Here is a 17,249-nt window from a genome sequence, read left to right on the forward strand (position 1 = left end):
TTTTCAGTGAAGAAACTAGCGGGGTATTGGTTGCACATTATTTCGTGTGGGGAAAATCCAGCGGAAGAGTGCTGTAAGCTGTTCATTATTTCTTCAAAACTATTTATGTACTCTAACCAATTAGTGTGGTTCTGGCTACAGTAGGTTCTGCACAGTCTTCCAATTTCTCTCATGTACCTCTCAGCCGCGTTGCTTGACGGGTGGTAAGCAGATATTAAAATGTGTTTAATTCCCGTGTCTTCAATAAAAGTTTTCCAGTAGTTAGAGGTGAACTGAGACCCATTGTCTGAAAGTATTGCCTTTGGTTTTCCCACAGTGTTGAAATAATTACTTGTAATTTTTGAAACTATCTGTTTGCTGGTAGATTTCCTTAAGGGATAAAGCTTTATAAATTTGGAGAAGATGTCTACCATGACATAAATATAACTGTAACCCCCCCTTGTCTTGGGTAATGGTCCGTAGATGTCAGTTGCAACGAGATCGAGTTTATTTGTGGGTAATATGTTCTGCATTATTCCCCTGGTTGTTTGGTTAGTCACTTTTACCCTCTGACATCTGTCACATGTTGATAACTTTTTCTTTACTCTTCTGCTAATGTTGTAAAAATAAATGTTCTCCTGTATTTTCTGAATACACTTAGTGGTGCCACAGTGGCCAAAGCTTTCATGTACATAAGTAATGAGCGTATCTATTTGTTGCTCAGACCAACATAGTTTCCAATAGTCTAAATCGGGTTTAGGTCTTCTGAATAGTATCCCCTTGTGTACTTTATAGTATGCTCCTACCTTTTCTCCCCCAGTTTTTCCTATGTAACTTTTGACTAGTTTCCAGTTTTCATCATGGTTCTGAAACCTCCTAACGTCGTTACAGATTTTTTTGTATTTCCTTTTCCTCTTTAATGCCCTTTAGATACATAATTTTGAAAATTCTCTCATCCTCCCCACTACTTCCCTCCAAATCACTTCCCAAAGGTAGTCTTGATAAAGCGTCTGCTACCACATTTTGTTTTCCCTGAATGTACCTCACTTCGTAATCAAACTGCTGGAGAAACATGGCCCATCTGGTGAGTCTGTTATGGTATAACCTGCACTCTTGGAGATAGCTTAATGCTTTGTAGTCTGTCTGTAATATTACTTTATGTCCCAAGAGGTAATTTCTAAATTTTGTAAAACCCCAATGTATAGCTAGTAATTCCTTTTCTGTCACTGTGTAGTGTTTTTCATGTTTTTGAAGAATTCTGCTGGCAAATGCGATTGTTCGGTGTTCCATTTTTCCATTTACTTCCTTTTCTTGAAATAAATGTACTCCTAACCCTGCATCGCTGCTGTCAGTAGCTAGCCAGAAAGGACTTGACATGTCTGGTCTATGTAGAAGTTGGCTGTTACATAGTTGCGATTTGATTTTGTTAAAAGCATCTTCACATTCTGGTGTCCAATCCCACACTACATTTTTCTTAAGTAAGTTGTACAAACAAACTGCATTTAATGCTTGATTACTGATGAATTTTCTGTAAAATCCTGTGAAGCCGAAAAATGATTTGAGTTGTTTCTTGTTTCTAGGTGTTGGAAAATTTTCTATGGCTTTTATTTTGTCTTTGTCTGGCAAAATCCCTTGTTCTGTAATGATGTGTCCCAAAAATTTTAACTCCTCTAGCCCAAATTTACATTTTTCTAATTTTAATGTCATTCCTCCCTTTCTGAGTTTCATAAATACCTCCCTTAATAGTTCAAGGTGTTCTTCCCAAGTTTTCCCAGTGATTAAAATGTCATCTACATAAATGGTTAATTTTGAACTAGTTTCATGACCAAGTACAAAATCTAATGCTCTGATGAATTCCGCAACTGATACATTGAGACCAAATGGTACGACTGTATACTGATAACATTTACCATTATATAAAAAGGCTGTATATTTTCTCGAATCAGGACTAAGTTCAACTTGATGAAAACCAGCGGTGAGATCTAGGCTTGTCATATGTTTGACACACTCAAATTTACCTAACAGCTCATCTATACTTTCTGGGTGGTCGTTCTCTCTGATGAGATACTTGTTCAGATGTCTGGAGTCTAATACAATCCTAACGCTATTGTCTCCCTTTTTTACAATGACCAATGGTTTGTTGTAGGCACTGCAACTTCTTTCTATAACTTCCCAATTTTCCATTTTTTGTATTTCTTTTTCCACAGCGTCTCTTTTTGCAAATGGTATTCCATATGGTTTTATAAAGAAAGGCTCATGCGGTTTTAACTGTAATTTACATTGATAATATTTCACTCTACCAGGTCTATCATCAAACACATCTTGGAAGTCCCATAATAACTCTTTTAATTTTTCCTTCTGTGTAATATTTAGGCTTTCAGCTTCCCCCAGTTTTTTCTCTACTAACTTCTCAAACTCTTGACCCTCTGTATCTTCCTCTAAGTTCTCATCCAGGTAATAAACGTCCTCATTTTCATGATACACTGATTGAATGTGGTTACAGCTGTCACCACAGTTTAAAATTAACAAATTCACTACACAGCTTTGTTGTGTAACAGGTTCTATAATACACATTTGTTTTGCTGTAAAATTAAACTCTGCATTCACTTTTAATATCCAATCCATACCTAAAATGAAATTTTCAATCAGGTCATCTACTACTAAGCATCCATGTTCAAAATTTAGGTTATCAATTTTAAAAGTAAGTAACACTTGTTTCTTAACTACCTTGCTGGCTCTGCCTGTAGCTCCTTTCACTTTTAATCCAACAACTGGCAGCTCGGGAAAATGTTGAGAATTTCTGAGCTTATCTCTAAGTCTAGAAGTGATGGCAGAAACAGGACTTCCTGTGTCTACTAACACTCTTCCTTCCCACTTGTCAATGTTTACTTTAACATATGGACAACCTAGCTCAACATCTTTGTCTATTTCAGTATTTTCAAACAATAGATCATTTTCAATTTCTTTAGTCCCTAAGTCTAATGTCTCTTTCCTACACTTAGACACATCCCTCTCTGTTTGCAAAGCATTGACATTTAAACATAAACCTTTGTTTTCATCTGTTCCTCTTAACTCTGTGTTGTCACTTAACAAACTACTGTTTTCACCCCATTTTTTATAAAGTCCACTACAGATTCTTGTCCACCATGTAGGATACAAGGTTGCACTTACCATTGCTAATTCTTTCCAAAAGGCATCTTTGTTTATACAGTTTCCATAGTTGTTCCACAAAACTTCTAAAAACTTTTCCCCTTTTTCTTGAAAACACACATTTACATTCCATCCCTTTATATTTTCTTTAATATTATTATTATTACCATTCTCATAGATTAGCGTTTCATAGTTCCCAATAGGCAATAGCTTGTCCTCAGATACACATTCCCTAGTCTGCATTTCACTTAAATTAACCTCATTATTACCCATGTTTGTCACATCACTTACCTTTACCACATCATCACTTTTCAGTTCTACAAATACTTTTATTTCTTCCTCCACACTCTCATCAATAACATCACTTAATTTAGGATCATTATTTAAATGTCCCTCTATTACTTCTTCCTCCTCCTCAACAACAACCCCATCTGCAGTTTCCCCCCTATGTATCTGAATCTCAGCAATTGAGTCTTTGGCTCCATTAAACACTTCGTCATCCCCCTTCTTATCAAATAAACCCCCCAAAATAGATTCTATTTGTGGTGTGTCTGACTTGTTATTAACACCAGTATCTTTTTCAGCCCAACTATGGAACTCTGCAATACTTTCAACTTCTGCACTTTCACTAACTACCTGTGCTTGAACACTGTTCTTATTAACTGTATCACTTTTACTCGTAGTATCCCAAAACCTTTTATTAAATTCTAATTTATTCATTCTAACAACATCAGTATTTTCATGGTATTTACTCTTTACATTGTATCCTCTCCTTTTCCAGTTTCGGTTATGTGTTGTCCTGTCATAATATTGTCTAGCCCCAAAACTACGGACATCTAGTGGGACTGTCCACCGTTTCCCGGCTGGTTCCCTCGGTCTGTCTGCTTGTAGTTGTCATTTTGTTCACTAGTTTCAACAAACCCCCTTCTATCTTGTTCTCTTCCCCAATACCTATTTCTATCATTCCTGTTATCTCTCCTCCATCCTCCCTCCTGTGTATTGTTTCTGAAATCATTTTCATATCTCCTATCTCCCCTATTTGGAGCATTATTTCCAGAATTTTCAAAGTCTCTCCTCCCATAATAATCTCTATTTACATTCCTGTTCCACCCCCCATACTGGTTGTTGCCAGAGCCAAAACTTTGGTTACTTTCTCTTTCCAAGGCCCTATCTAATCTATCTACAAATTTCAGGAACTCTTCCATTGAATCGTCTGGTCCATGGACCAATTCCCACTGCAGTCTCTCTGGTAATCTTCTTTTTAAAACATCAATTTGTGTCATAATATCAAAAGAGTTATTCAAGTGAGCAAGTTTTTTCAATTGATCTCTGCAAAATTTTTGCATTCCCCCTACTTTCCCTCTATACACTGGTCCATTTAGAAATTCTGACTTTAATCTGGCTTGTATGGACTGTGACCAAAATTTACAAATAAATTTAGCTTCAAACTCTTCAAACATATTCCAAGAATCATTATTCTCATTTGCCCAGGATAGGGCCTCCCCTTCTAGAAACCGTTTTACTAACTTAATTTTTATGTTATCTGACATTCCTACAACAAACATATCCTTACATTGGTGAATAAAGTCAGTAGGGTGCAGATTTTCACCAGGAAAGAATTTCACTTGGATGTGCCCATACATTGTATTTTGATTGTAAAACATTTGTTTTGACATTAATGCATCTTCCAATTGTGTATATTTAGTGTGTATATTTTCTACTTTTGTATCTACATTAGTGGTATACAGGTTGTATTCTTGTTTAAGGTTTTCTGATGTTTTGTCTATTCTCTGATCTAATCTTTCAACTTCAGTATCTACTCTGTTGTAGATGACAGCAATGCTGTCTGTGTTAGCTTGTATGTTTTCATTTAAGCTTTCAACTTTAACTTGAAATTCTTTTCTGAAGTGTATCAACTGTTCACTAGTGTTCTTACTGAGGGTATTTTAATTTCCTCACACTTCTCATTGAGATGAGTACTTAATAGATCAAAATCCAAACTTAACTTATCCAGTCTATCTGTGTTTTCTTTACTTGATTGTTTAAAATTCAAACTTAACTTATCCAGTCTATCTGTGTTTTCTTCACTTAATTGTTTAAGTTGCGAGCTTATTTGAGTTGCAAACCCTGCTAGCCACTCTGTTAAGTTTAATTGTTCACCATCCCCTGGTTCAAGTTTTACATTTCCTACGATCTCATCACTCTCAGGTAGAGACATGTTCACTATTAATTTTGTAAATGACAACAACAACAAAATACCTTGATTTATGTCTATGCTATGATGTCGTGGTCGGTGTTCTTGTTGGCTTTCTTCACTTATATTCGGTTTTATTGAAGCTGAAGTCTTGATTGATGAAATCCATTGACATAATCCAGACGTTAATCTTCCGAGCGGTGTGATGATAGTTTTTCGTGGTCGCACAAACACAATTTATTTATTTATTTTTGACACATTTTCACTGTTGACACACTGCACAAATAAACTTTTTTGGAATGCTAAGCACTTACGAAATTTATCGCTGCACTATTATCATCGATGCACTTAAAGATCCCGGACGAGCCCCCACTTTTGTAAATGGTCCGCCTAAGTCATAGATATTGCTAATTGCTGTAATCGCTCTATTTCACTCGCATTTACGGAACTTGTTAGCACTTGATGTTAGGTTGGCGCCATTACAATGCATTATAGTAATCGCTGCTGCTTGCTGGATCGCTGCTGTGTCTCGATGCTGATGCTGGCTCTAAATCTGATTGTCTAGGGTTAAAAAACATGAGGTCCCGTGTTTTTCATGTGCTTTTGATGATAAAGAACAAACGAAACCAACACATATGTGAACATCAAATATTTATTACTTTGGTGGCCATCTTAATTCCACTGTCCACCAAAGACCATAACACAACACAAAGTAGTACTTCCTTTACATGTTCTTTGCATTGTTTTTCCATCCCAAACAATAACACAGAAACACACTTCACCAAAGTGACATTCCGACTGCCCCAACTGCCTCCGACTGCTTTTATTTATAACATTGTCAAAGAACTACTAAAAAGAGATATAGCTTATAAGTCACATGTACATCTGTTATCATAATTTGTGCAGAAAAGTTATTAATTTGCATCGAGTGACATAATTTAACATGTTATTAAAATGACAGACAGATTTGTTGACTTGACAGAATAATTCTTTGTTACAAAAAGGCTGTTTTTTAGAAGTTTGTCAATTGACTTCTCTAATTTGCATAAATAAGTAAGTAACATGAATTATGAAGAATTACATTGGTTTTCGTCTAAAATAGGATTGATTACGTGCATACTGAGTGAAAACGCTCCTAGTGAACAAATAGGTTTCACTGGGTGATTTTTATTTAAGGAGATCCAAAATACCTAAGTTGGCCACTATTTTTCGTACTTCATATTAATTATTTAAGATGAACTTAGTGTTTTTTTATGATGACATTTGCTGTATCAGTGATTAAGTGATATAAACTTTTGTGTGGGTCGGTTATTCAGTATAATTTAATGGGTTGACTGTTTATGGAGACATGTTATGCAATCATTGTTAACATACACAATAACTTTTCTATAATCATAAATACTCATTAAACTGGTTGAATTTGGAAGGGATCGCATACTTCATTAAAGTAAAGCCTTTAATATGTTCCGTTACATGCTTCAGCTGTTCAATTGTTTCTGGATTCTGGCGGTACACCTGGTCTTTCAAGTGTCCCCACAGAAATAAGTCACAGGGGTTCATGTCTGGCGAATAGGGAGGCCAATCCACGCCGCCTCCCGTATGTTTCGGATAGCCCAAAGCAATCACACGATCATCGAAATATTCATTCAGGAAATTAAAGACGTCGGCCGTGCGATGTGGCCGGGCACCATCTTGCATAAACCACGAGGTGTTCGCAGTGTCGTCTAAGGCAGTTTGTACCGCCACAAATTCACGAAGAATGTCCAGATAGCGTGATGCAGTAATCGTTTCGGATCTGAAAAATGGGCCAATGATTCCTTTGAAAGAAATGGCGGCCCAGACCAGTGCTTTTTGAGGATGCAGGGACGATGGGACTGCAATATGGGGATTTTCGGTTCCCCATATGCGCCAGTTCTGTTTATTGACGAAGCCGTCCAGGTAAAAATAAGCTTCGTCAGTAAACCAAATGCTGCCCACATGCATATCGCCGTCATCAATCCTGTGCACTATATCGTTAGCGAATGTCTCTCGTGCAGCAATGGTAGCGGCGCTGAGGGGTTGCCGCGTTTGAATTTTGTATGGATAGAGGTGTAAACTCTGGCGCATGAGACGATACGTGGACGTTGGCGTCATTTGGACCGCAGCTGCAACACGGCGAACAGAAACCCGAGGCCGCTGTTGGATCACCTGCTGCACTAGCTGCGCGTTGCCCTCTGTGGTTGCCGTACGCGGTCGCCCTACCTTTCCAGCACGTTCATCCGTCACGTTCCCAGTCCGTTGAAATTTTTCAAACAGATCCTTTATTGTATCGCTTTTCGGTCCTTTGGTTACATTAAACCTCCGTTGAAAACCTCGTCTTGTTGCAACAACACTGTGTTCTAGGCGGTGGAATTCCAACACCAGAAAAATCCTCTGTTCTAAGGAATAAACCATGTTGTCCACAGCACACTTGCACGTTGTGAACAGCACACGCTTACAGCAGAAAGACGACGTACAGAATGGCGCACCCACAGACTGCGTTGTCGTCTATATCTTTCACATCACTTGCAGCGCCATCTGTTGTTGAAAATTGTAACTACTGTAATTTCGAAAGTTTGTCCGCCTGAAAATGTACTGTTGTCCCAAGCATATTGCAACAAACAGTGTATTTCTATCGCTGCTCGTTTAGTTTTTATTGCCGTTTCAAATATACCGGTCATTTTTGAAACACCGTGTAGAATTACAAATTAATACCTTCAGCTGCTAACGGGCGTTGATATATATCAACGGGGACAGGTGGAAATGAGTGCGCCGACCGGGACTTGAACCCGGAATTCTTGCTTACATGGCAGACGCTCTATCCATCAGAGCAACCGAGGGCACAGAGAATAGTGCGACTGCAGGGACTGCCATGACCTTCTTCTTCTGTGCGGATGCACACATATTACCCGAACTCTTACGGTGCTTGGTAAGAATGTCTTCCACGAGTAATGAGTGTGTTGGGTAGGGACACTACGAATGTAGTGTGTGAACATATAAGGTGATAATGTGGGTCTCGCGGGAGGCGTTTGCGACATAGTCCACGGAGTCGCACTATTCTCTGTGCCCTCAGTGGCTCAGATGGATAGAGCGTCTGCCATGTAAGCAGGAGATCCCGGGTTTGAGTCCCGGTCGGCACACACATTTTCACCTGTCCCCGTTGATACATATCAAAGCCCGTCAGTAGCGGAAGGTATTAATATATAATTCTAACTAACCTAAGAACATGACACACATCCATGCCTGAGGCAGGATTCGAACCTGCGACCGTAGCAGCAGCGCGGTTCCGGACTGAAGCGCCTGGAACCGCTCGGCCACAGCAGTAAACTGAAAGGGCAGATAATCCATCTGCTGTGGGCCAGTTCCCTAGCTAGTATTCGCTATTATAAGGAAGTCGACGCTTCAGTGAAGCAATCTATATTTACAAGCATTGTTCTCTATTTGAAATTGTCATGTACAGACTAGTTATGCGATCTCAAAAGCCAGGGAGAACATGAATAGCTAGATATGTGAAACATGTTCAAGCAAAAGAAAGGTTGATATTATGCAACATTAAAACCTTAAATTCCTACGTGAACGTGGCCTACGAGGACATACTTGGAGCCATCGACGATTTCCACCATCGTTCGTTCCCGTCTTACCCACGTCTCTTTTCCTCCGCGTCTACGTGAAATAAACAGTTAAGTTTCACTTGCAAGTGAGTGTTATTCTCAGTTACGGCTTGATCTAAACCACATCTTTTTTTCGTATCCAAAATTTGGCTGTGAAAGATCGGAATTTTAGGCGACGCTGATGAATGTGGGATGCGAGCTCCATAAGTCAGATTCTTTTATTTTGTTTAAAAAGGACTTTCGCCTTTGTAAAGTGATTGTTAATTTCCTTAACAGAATAGGGAAAAAGTTTCACAGTTAAGCGCCTGGCAGAGGGTTCATCAACCATCCTGAAGCTATATCTTCACCGTTCCACTCTCGCACTGCGCACGGGAAAAATGAACAGTTCAGTCTTTCCGTGCGAGCTCTGATTTCTCATATTTTATTACGATGATCATTTCTTCCTATGTTTTCTCTTAGATGTAGATGGCATGTTCTGTTTCCCTGACACGACCTCTTAGCAACAAATAATCCTGAGTTAATAACGAGCATCAAAACCGATTCAGGGATTTAGTGAACACAGGGTTATCGTAGCGAGATTGAATATTGTAATCCCCAAATCCTCGAAAAATAAGCGAAAAATTAACCTATTCATAAAAGCAGATAAAAACTCACTTGACGCCTTCCTGAGAGACAATCTCCACTCATTCCAAATTAATAATATAAGTGTAGACAAGATGTGGCTTAAATTCAAAGAAATAGTATCGGCAGCAATTGAGATATTTATACCAAATAAATTAACAAACGACGGAGCTGATCCTCCTTGGTACACAAAACGGGTTAGAACACTGTTGCAGAAACAACGAAACAAATATGCCAAATTTAAACAGACGCAAAAGCCCCAAGATTGGCGATATTTTACAGAAGCTCGAAATTTAGCGCGGACTTCAATGCGAATGCTTATAACAGTTTTCACAACGAAACTTGGCTCGAATCCTGGCAGAAAATGAAAAGAGATTCTGGTCGTATGTGAAGTGTGTTAGCGGCAAGAAACAATCAATGCCTTCTCTGTACGATAGCAATGGAGACACAGTGCTGCCAAAGCAGAGTTACTAAACACAGCCTTCCGATATGCCTTCACAAAAGAAGACGAAGTAAATATTCCAGAATTCGAATCGAGAACAGCTGCCAACATGAGTAACGTAGAAGTAAATATCATCGGAGTAGTGAAACAACATAAATCACTTAATAACAGCAAGTCTTTTGGTCCAGACAGTATACCAATTAGATTCCTTTCGGAGTATCCTGATTCATTAGATTCCATACTTAACAATCATATACAACCGTTCGCTCGACGAAAGATCCGTTCCTGAAGACTGGAAAGTTGCACAGGTCACACCAATATTCAAGAAAGGTAGTAGGAGTAATCCACTAAATTAAAGGCCCACATCGTTAACGTCGATATGCTGCAAGATTTTGGATCATATATTGTGTTCGAACATTATGAATTACCTCGAAGGAAACGGTCTATTGACACACAGTCAACAAGAGTTTAGAAAACATCGTTCCTGTGAAACACAACTAGCTCTTTATTCACATGAAGTGTTGAGTGCTATTGACAAGGGATTTCAGATCGATTCCGTATTTCTGGATTTCCGGAAGGCTTTTGACATTGTACCACACAAGCGGCTCGTAGTGAAACTGCGTGCTTAGGGAATATCGTCTCAGTTATGTGACTGGATTTGTGATTTCCTACCAGAGAGGTCACAGTTCGTAGTAATTGACGGAAAGTCATCGAGTAAAACAGAAGTGGTTTCTGGCGTTCCCCAAGGTAGTGTTATAGGCCCTTTGCTGTTCCTTATCTATATAAACGATTTGGGAGACGATCTGAGCAACTGTCTTCGGTTGTTTGCAGACGACGCTGTCGTTTATCGACTAATAAAGTCATCAGAAGATCAAAACAAACTGCACAATGATTTAGAAAAGATATCTGAATGGTGCGAAAAGTGGCAGTTGACCTCAAATAACGAAAAGTGTGAGGTCGTCCACACGAGTGCTAAAAGGAACTTGTTAAATTTCGGTTACACGAAAAATCAGTGTAATCTAAAAGCCGTAAATTCAACTAAATACCTAGGTATTACAATTACGAATAACTTAAATTGGAAGGAACACACAGAAAATGTTGTGGGAAAGGCTAACCAAAGACTGCGTTTTATTGGCAGGACACTTAGAAAATGTAACATACCTACTAAGGAGACTGCCTACACTACCCTTGTCCGTCCTCTTTTAGAATACTGCTGCACGCTGTGGGATCCTTACCAGATAGGACCGACGGAGTACATCGAAAAAGTTCAAAGGAAGGCAGCATGTTTTGTACTATCGCGAAATATGGGAGAGAGTGTCACAGAAATGATACAGGATTTGGGTTCAAAAAAATGGTTCAAATGGCTCTGAGCACTATGGGACTCAACTTCTGAGGTTATTAGTCCCCTAGAACTTAAAACTAGTTAAACCTAACTAACCTAAGGACATCACACACATCCATGCCCGAGGCAGGATTCGAACCTGCGACCGTAGCGGTCTCGCTGTTCCAGACTGCAGCGCCTAGAACCGCACGGCCACTTCGGCCGGCGCAGGATTTGGGCTGGAAATCATTAAAAGAAAGGCGTTTTTCGTTGCGACGGAATCTTCTCACGAAATTCCAATCACCAAGTTTCTCCTCCGAATGCGAAAATATTTTGTTGACACCGACCTACATAGGGAGGAACGTTTACCACGATAAAATAAGGGAAATCAGAGTTCGTACGGAGAGATATAGATGTTCATTCTTTCCGTGCGCTATACGAGATTGGAATAATAGAGAATTGTGAAGGTGGTTCGATGAACCCTCTGCCAGGCACTTAAATGTGATTTGCAGAGTATCCGTGTAGATGTAGATCTAGCAAGTTGTAGCTTAAGAGTTATTGTAATCATTATGAAGAGAGCAACAACCCATTGACAAAATGGCGGCACTGAAGAGGGAGGCGGACAGTGGGGGTGTGCTGGGTGAGTGGCGCCGAGATACAAAAGGGGCGGCGGTGGCTGCGTGCGCGCAGTGGTGGCGGTCCGCGCGCTGCTGTCGGGTGAGTCGCACGCCGCAATTGAGCGCTTCCGTTAGCACGCGTCAAATCTGTTTCCCCCACGCTGGCCCGTCAGCGCGAGTGCGCTGCCAGTCGCACGGCGTCGCCCTGCTGCCCGCGGCCAGTAGCGAGTACCCCGCTGGACTCCTCCATGTCCGACGAACGCAGCGCGCCAGCCGAGCCCGGCCCCCGCCCGCCGCGCCACAAGAGCCCGGCGCGCCGGGCCTGCGGCGGAATGCTCTCGCACGCTTCCGGATACCACCAGGTTTGACTCCACTTCCGCGCATTTGTTGCAAACCTTAAAGGCGGCCGCCGCGACACCGCCGTTCCTCCTGCGCGCCCACGCGAGTCGTGCGTCAGTGTTGCTGTACAGTGAAGATAGTGGCACAGCAATACGAAGTACGCGTTCGTGTGCAAATAACTATGTTATGGGCCGAGTATGCCTGTTTGTCCGTATTTACCGAGGATATCAGCTGCGCGAGAGCTCGTAGCGATGTCTGTTGGCCGCCACGGTTTCGCACTGTGCCGCCTACGTGCTAATGTTACAATTACATTAGCTACACACGCACCAAGAATATTAAGTGACAACGGCAGAGGGAGTGAATCCATATATCACATGCTACCTTAGAGCCCGCTGCTTCGCTCGCGTAGACTGTGGTTTGGGCAGATATTTCTCATTTATCATTAATCGAATTTTTATGTTGTTCACAAATTGCAACACCTTCTAAACTTTTCACGCCAATTAAGGCCGTAGAAGGTCTTTGCCCAATGTACTTCTGACCAAAAAGCGATTATGGTAGCTGGAATTCAAGGTTTTCGTTAATCGTCACTTTTGCCTTCTTATCTCGATATTTCTATAGAAAATTTCATCTCCTAACAGATATTTCTTTATATCTAACCGAGAACTAAAATACCAATTTTAATACATTTAGCTCTAAAAACTTTTAATGTAATGAAATATATTCTTAAAAATGTTCACCCCTTAGTTCATTTCCGTAGGGACTGAATTTCCAAAAACAGTGAAGCACGTATTTTTTTTATTTTTAATAGAGAGACTAACTACAATTTTTCATAGATTTAGATTTGAAAATGCTTTCATAATAAAATAATCTCATAAAAATTATCATCCCCTAGTTCACTCTATTAGGGCCTGAGTTTCCGAAAACAATAGAATAAGTATTTTTTATTTCTAACCGAAATTCTATTTTTATACATGTAGCTTTAAAATGCTTAGTTGTTCTTTAATTGCGGTTTATTTAAAAAAATTACCCACTATTTTACACACTTAATGGTTAAGGTTCCAAGAATTCTGAAACACGTATTTCTTTATTTCTGACTGAGAAATCAAATACCAATTTTCGTAGGTCTATTTTTGAAATTGCCATAATAGTGACGTTTCTAAAAAAACAGTCATCCCCTATTTCCCTCTCTTCGGGTGGAATTTCGAAAAATCCTTCTTAAACGACGCCTTAGAGTACAAGATCAACACCCTCTCCAAATTTTAAGTTTCTATCCTTAGTGGTTTGGGCTGGTCAGTGATGAGTCAGTCAGTCAGGACATTTCCTTTATTATATTCAGATTACGGGCGCTACCCTTTAAGGGCTTTTCACCGTACTGCACAGTTTTTAGGGGGAAAATCAGCTGCTAGCAATTTTGGAATAAAAATAACAAAACTTTTTAGGACTATGCGCAATACGATTGGGAAGTATTTTTTAAGTACTGGAATGAATAAAGCACTTACATAAACTGTGTGTATTTTACAACGTTTGAAGTATACATTAGAAGTAATTCTATTTCCTTAAAGCATATTTTACGCATTGCAAATGGGCACAGGAGATTTATTTACATATTTTGTTCTCCTACTGTGTATTACTAGAAACTTTCTCCACAATGCCATACTGTCGACAAAGATTATTGCCTCTACATTATTAACAAAGCTCTCTTAAAAACTACGTACACCCCTCAGTAAAACCAGTCGAACAACCAGGATACTTCCTAAGAATTGTAACCTTCGTTTGAATCAAGTCTGAGTTAAGGCACAGGGTCTCTTTAGAGTGCGTTTACCTAACGCGGTTTGCTGTGACGTTTTCATGCGTGCTTTAAACTTAGAACACTAAACGAGGTAACGCGGTTTGCTGTGACGTTTTCATGCGTGCTTTAAACTTAGAACACTAAAGGAGGGGAAACTTTACAATGGTACTAAACCAACCGTAAATTTTACTACTCCATATTTTATTGAAAGGGAGTCATAATTTATAGTTTACGCACTTGTTAGTTATAACTCTAAGGTCTCCAGTGGTATGTCACATGTAAAATAAGTACAAAATGTCTTGTTTTACACCCTATACTGACAATACCAGACTGGCCGGAATTGCGAATTGGTACCATGCGCAACTGTACATTTTAAGAGGGTTTAGTAATCTAATGCTAATCTTGAAACCATTCAAATGCACCAGTGTGCTCAATCTTAGGTTTCCAGCTTCCACTACTAAGCTCAAAACAGGCTAGTCTTTCACAACAGGTGTTTCGCTACGTTTACTTTCTGCCATAATCCTATGGAGTGTATCGTGAAATTTTGTTCTGTTTCGTGTTTCTAAACAGTGCTTTGTTGCCCATATGTATGCAGCTAATAGAGTCAAATTTTAGTGTCTTGTATAGAGTTGTACTCTACCAAAACTACGGCTCCCTAGTTTTGTTGTAGCACATAAATGACGTAGTAAATGGTAGTATTATCGGTAGTATTGGTAGGGAAAGAAACGTATCTGAGAACAAGTGGCAACCGAAGGCTACTCGTTATTTTTGTTTGTTTGTATTGTACATAATTAGAACCGGACATCGTTCACTGTCAGTCAATTGTGAATTTTATATCCATACAGAATATAAATAGTATTTTATAAGTAAAAACATTAGCTGTTCCCGTAACTTCTGCTCTTTTATGTAACCAAAACAATTACTTTTGACGCAAGTACAGTTTACATGCACAAATACAAAAAAATCTGTATGATTATTGTTATTTTGTTCCCAATAGATCGTTCTTCAGCATGATCAAAGGCAAGAATTTTCTGTTGTAATTAATAGGTGCAAACGTTGTTCAGCAATAACAGAAGCATGTTTTATATAAGCTCAACGAAGTATGGAAGCGATGGTCGATATTTTTTCGTTTGCATTTTTTAAAATTTTATCATTTACTGAGGAAATTGTGTTTTCTAGCGCTGTATATAAATCTATAATTCTTTTTTTTATTTTTACTACAATATCCCAATGTTTCACGTTGTGAATCAGGAGTTTTCCAATAAATCCTGAATTAAACAACGAAAATTTCAATTTTGCTATAGATACTGTTTATTGATAAGTAACAGAGAGGAAGATAACTATGTAGAATAGAAATGTTTCGTAGGTCACGCGATCCTTTATAGAACCACACTCAGTTTCTAGACGGTTCACAGTTTCTGGTTTCTAGGGCAATGTTGTAAGACACTGAAAGCATATTCAAACAATGCAATCGAAATGAGATTAAGCACGATAGGTACGCAACACACTTAATGTACAGGTAACGCGGTTATGATCTTAACTGACCGAAGCTACTAGGAAAGCTACCACAGTCTACGCCTACTTACTTTTACAACTCTAATCTTGAGTAGTGTTGACTATGTTTCTCAGATATTGGTTCAAAAATTAAGGTGCATAGCATCTATTAGTGCTTAAATTTGTGAAACAGAACTTTACTAGACGCTAGTTTCCACTTATGTGAAAGTAAGACATTATATTAAAATATGTGAGCGTACAATGCTATCTAGGTATCCCAGAGTTCGTCACTGTTAAGGACGCCACCTTTTTTAATACATCTTTATAATCTGACATTCCTCAAGCATCAGCTTCAGTCAGTAAAACTTCGACGTAACTGTCTACTAATTACGCAAAAGACTGTGCTTTTTCCGAATAGAAAAAATAATAAACAAAGAGAAATATCGCCGAAATGCTCTCAACAACTTCTCTCGTAAGACTTCCAGCTGTTGCTAGATTCTTATGTATTACCAGAATGTGCAATAAATCAACCCACATTATTATAAATATTAGCGTTCAGTATAATCGTTTCCTCTAAGAATATGTTAGATTTGGCGAATAAAATATAGAACTGTAAAGTAAATAATAGTCAGTGTGCTGAGATGGTGGAACAGATTCGTACATCTGTAATAATCCCGAGCACAACAGTTTTCAATAAAGTGTGTGCTACATGTTGACTCTAAATAAATCTACAGTATGTAGATAGTAGTTAAGTACTGATAATAAATGTGCCCGTTTAGTGTATAACAGAATGTTTCTGATAAGTGGACTTTTTACTTACTTAGTTTCTACCTGTTTTATGTATATAGTCTTCTGTGTCTGTAGCTTCTAGGAGCAACACAGCTTTGGAGGAGTGCTATTCAACACCTTTTCAGTGGACAGAGGTTTCATTACATTCTTCTGTGTGTATACACCTAGGCTGACATCGTCTTGTGACATGTATGCGTGCACATTCGATAAAAACGCACAAAATAAATTTTCAGTTTCGAAAGGCAAGAAAAATCCCGACCATGGAATCAGCTGCCCCCATATACCTACTATAATTTATTGGTAAAGAAATGTTTCCGAAATTCTGGAGTTTGTATTTTAATATCTGTATCATTAACGAGCGAAATATTTGCATTACTGCAGTCCACCATTTAACTGTGAGCCTAATGAATTCTCCAAAGACAGGCAAGTTTTCTGCTCTGGATAGTAACCGAAATACGAGAAACACCTTCGAATAAAAAGTGCATAACTGGGTTACATGTGGAGTTTTAAGCTGTGTACGGATACAACTGCAGCAGCATTATTTCGAAATGGTAATGTTCTTGATGTCTGACTGTAAGAAAAAAAATGGCACCTATAAGCTTCGTTTCGAATTCAACACTTTCAGACGAGGGATGTATATCCTGGTGGTTAGTCGAAGTAGCTATTAGTCGTTCCCGTGCGCATTCTAGAGGAGGACCCGGCCGATAAATTGCACCGTTTTTACGTAAGACTCATAATCTTCCACGTATTTCTTGGAGATGGGATTTCAAACAAAGTAACGCAAAAACGGATATAGGAACAATAAGTTTACACCGTTTTTGCCAATGTGAAAATTCTCTGTAGCTCTTGTACCAAGATCGGAAGAGAAATGAAGTGTTCTGTTGT

The 17,249-nt window shown here is 39.1% G+C and overlaps 1 protein-coding gene across 1 annotated transcript in view; it reads left to right on the forward strand.

Moving 5' to 3' along the window:
• Positions 1–12,054: 12,054 nt before the first annotated feature.
• Positions 12,055–17,249, forward strand: part of LOC126249730 (ETS-related transcription factor Elf-1-like) — a 147,652-nt gene continuing 142,457 nt past the window's right edge. The window contains exon 1 of the mRNA XM_049951410.1: positions 12,055–12,315. Within this exon, the coding sequence (XP_049807367.1) occupies positions 12,202–12,315 (114 nt within the window). The 5' untranslated portion in view covers positions 12,055–12,201. The remainder of the gene's footprint in view (positions 12,316–17,249) is intronic.

Source organism: Schistocerca nitens, chromosome 3, assembly GCF_023898315.1.
Source record: "Schistocerca nitens isolate TAMUIC-IGC-003100 chromosome 3, iqSchNite1.1, whole genome shotgun sequence".
NCBI classification, from domain to species: Eukaryota; Metazoa; Arthropoda; class Insecta; order Orthoptera; family Acrididae; genus Schistocerca; species Schistocerca nitens.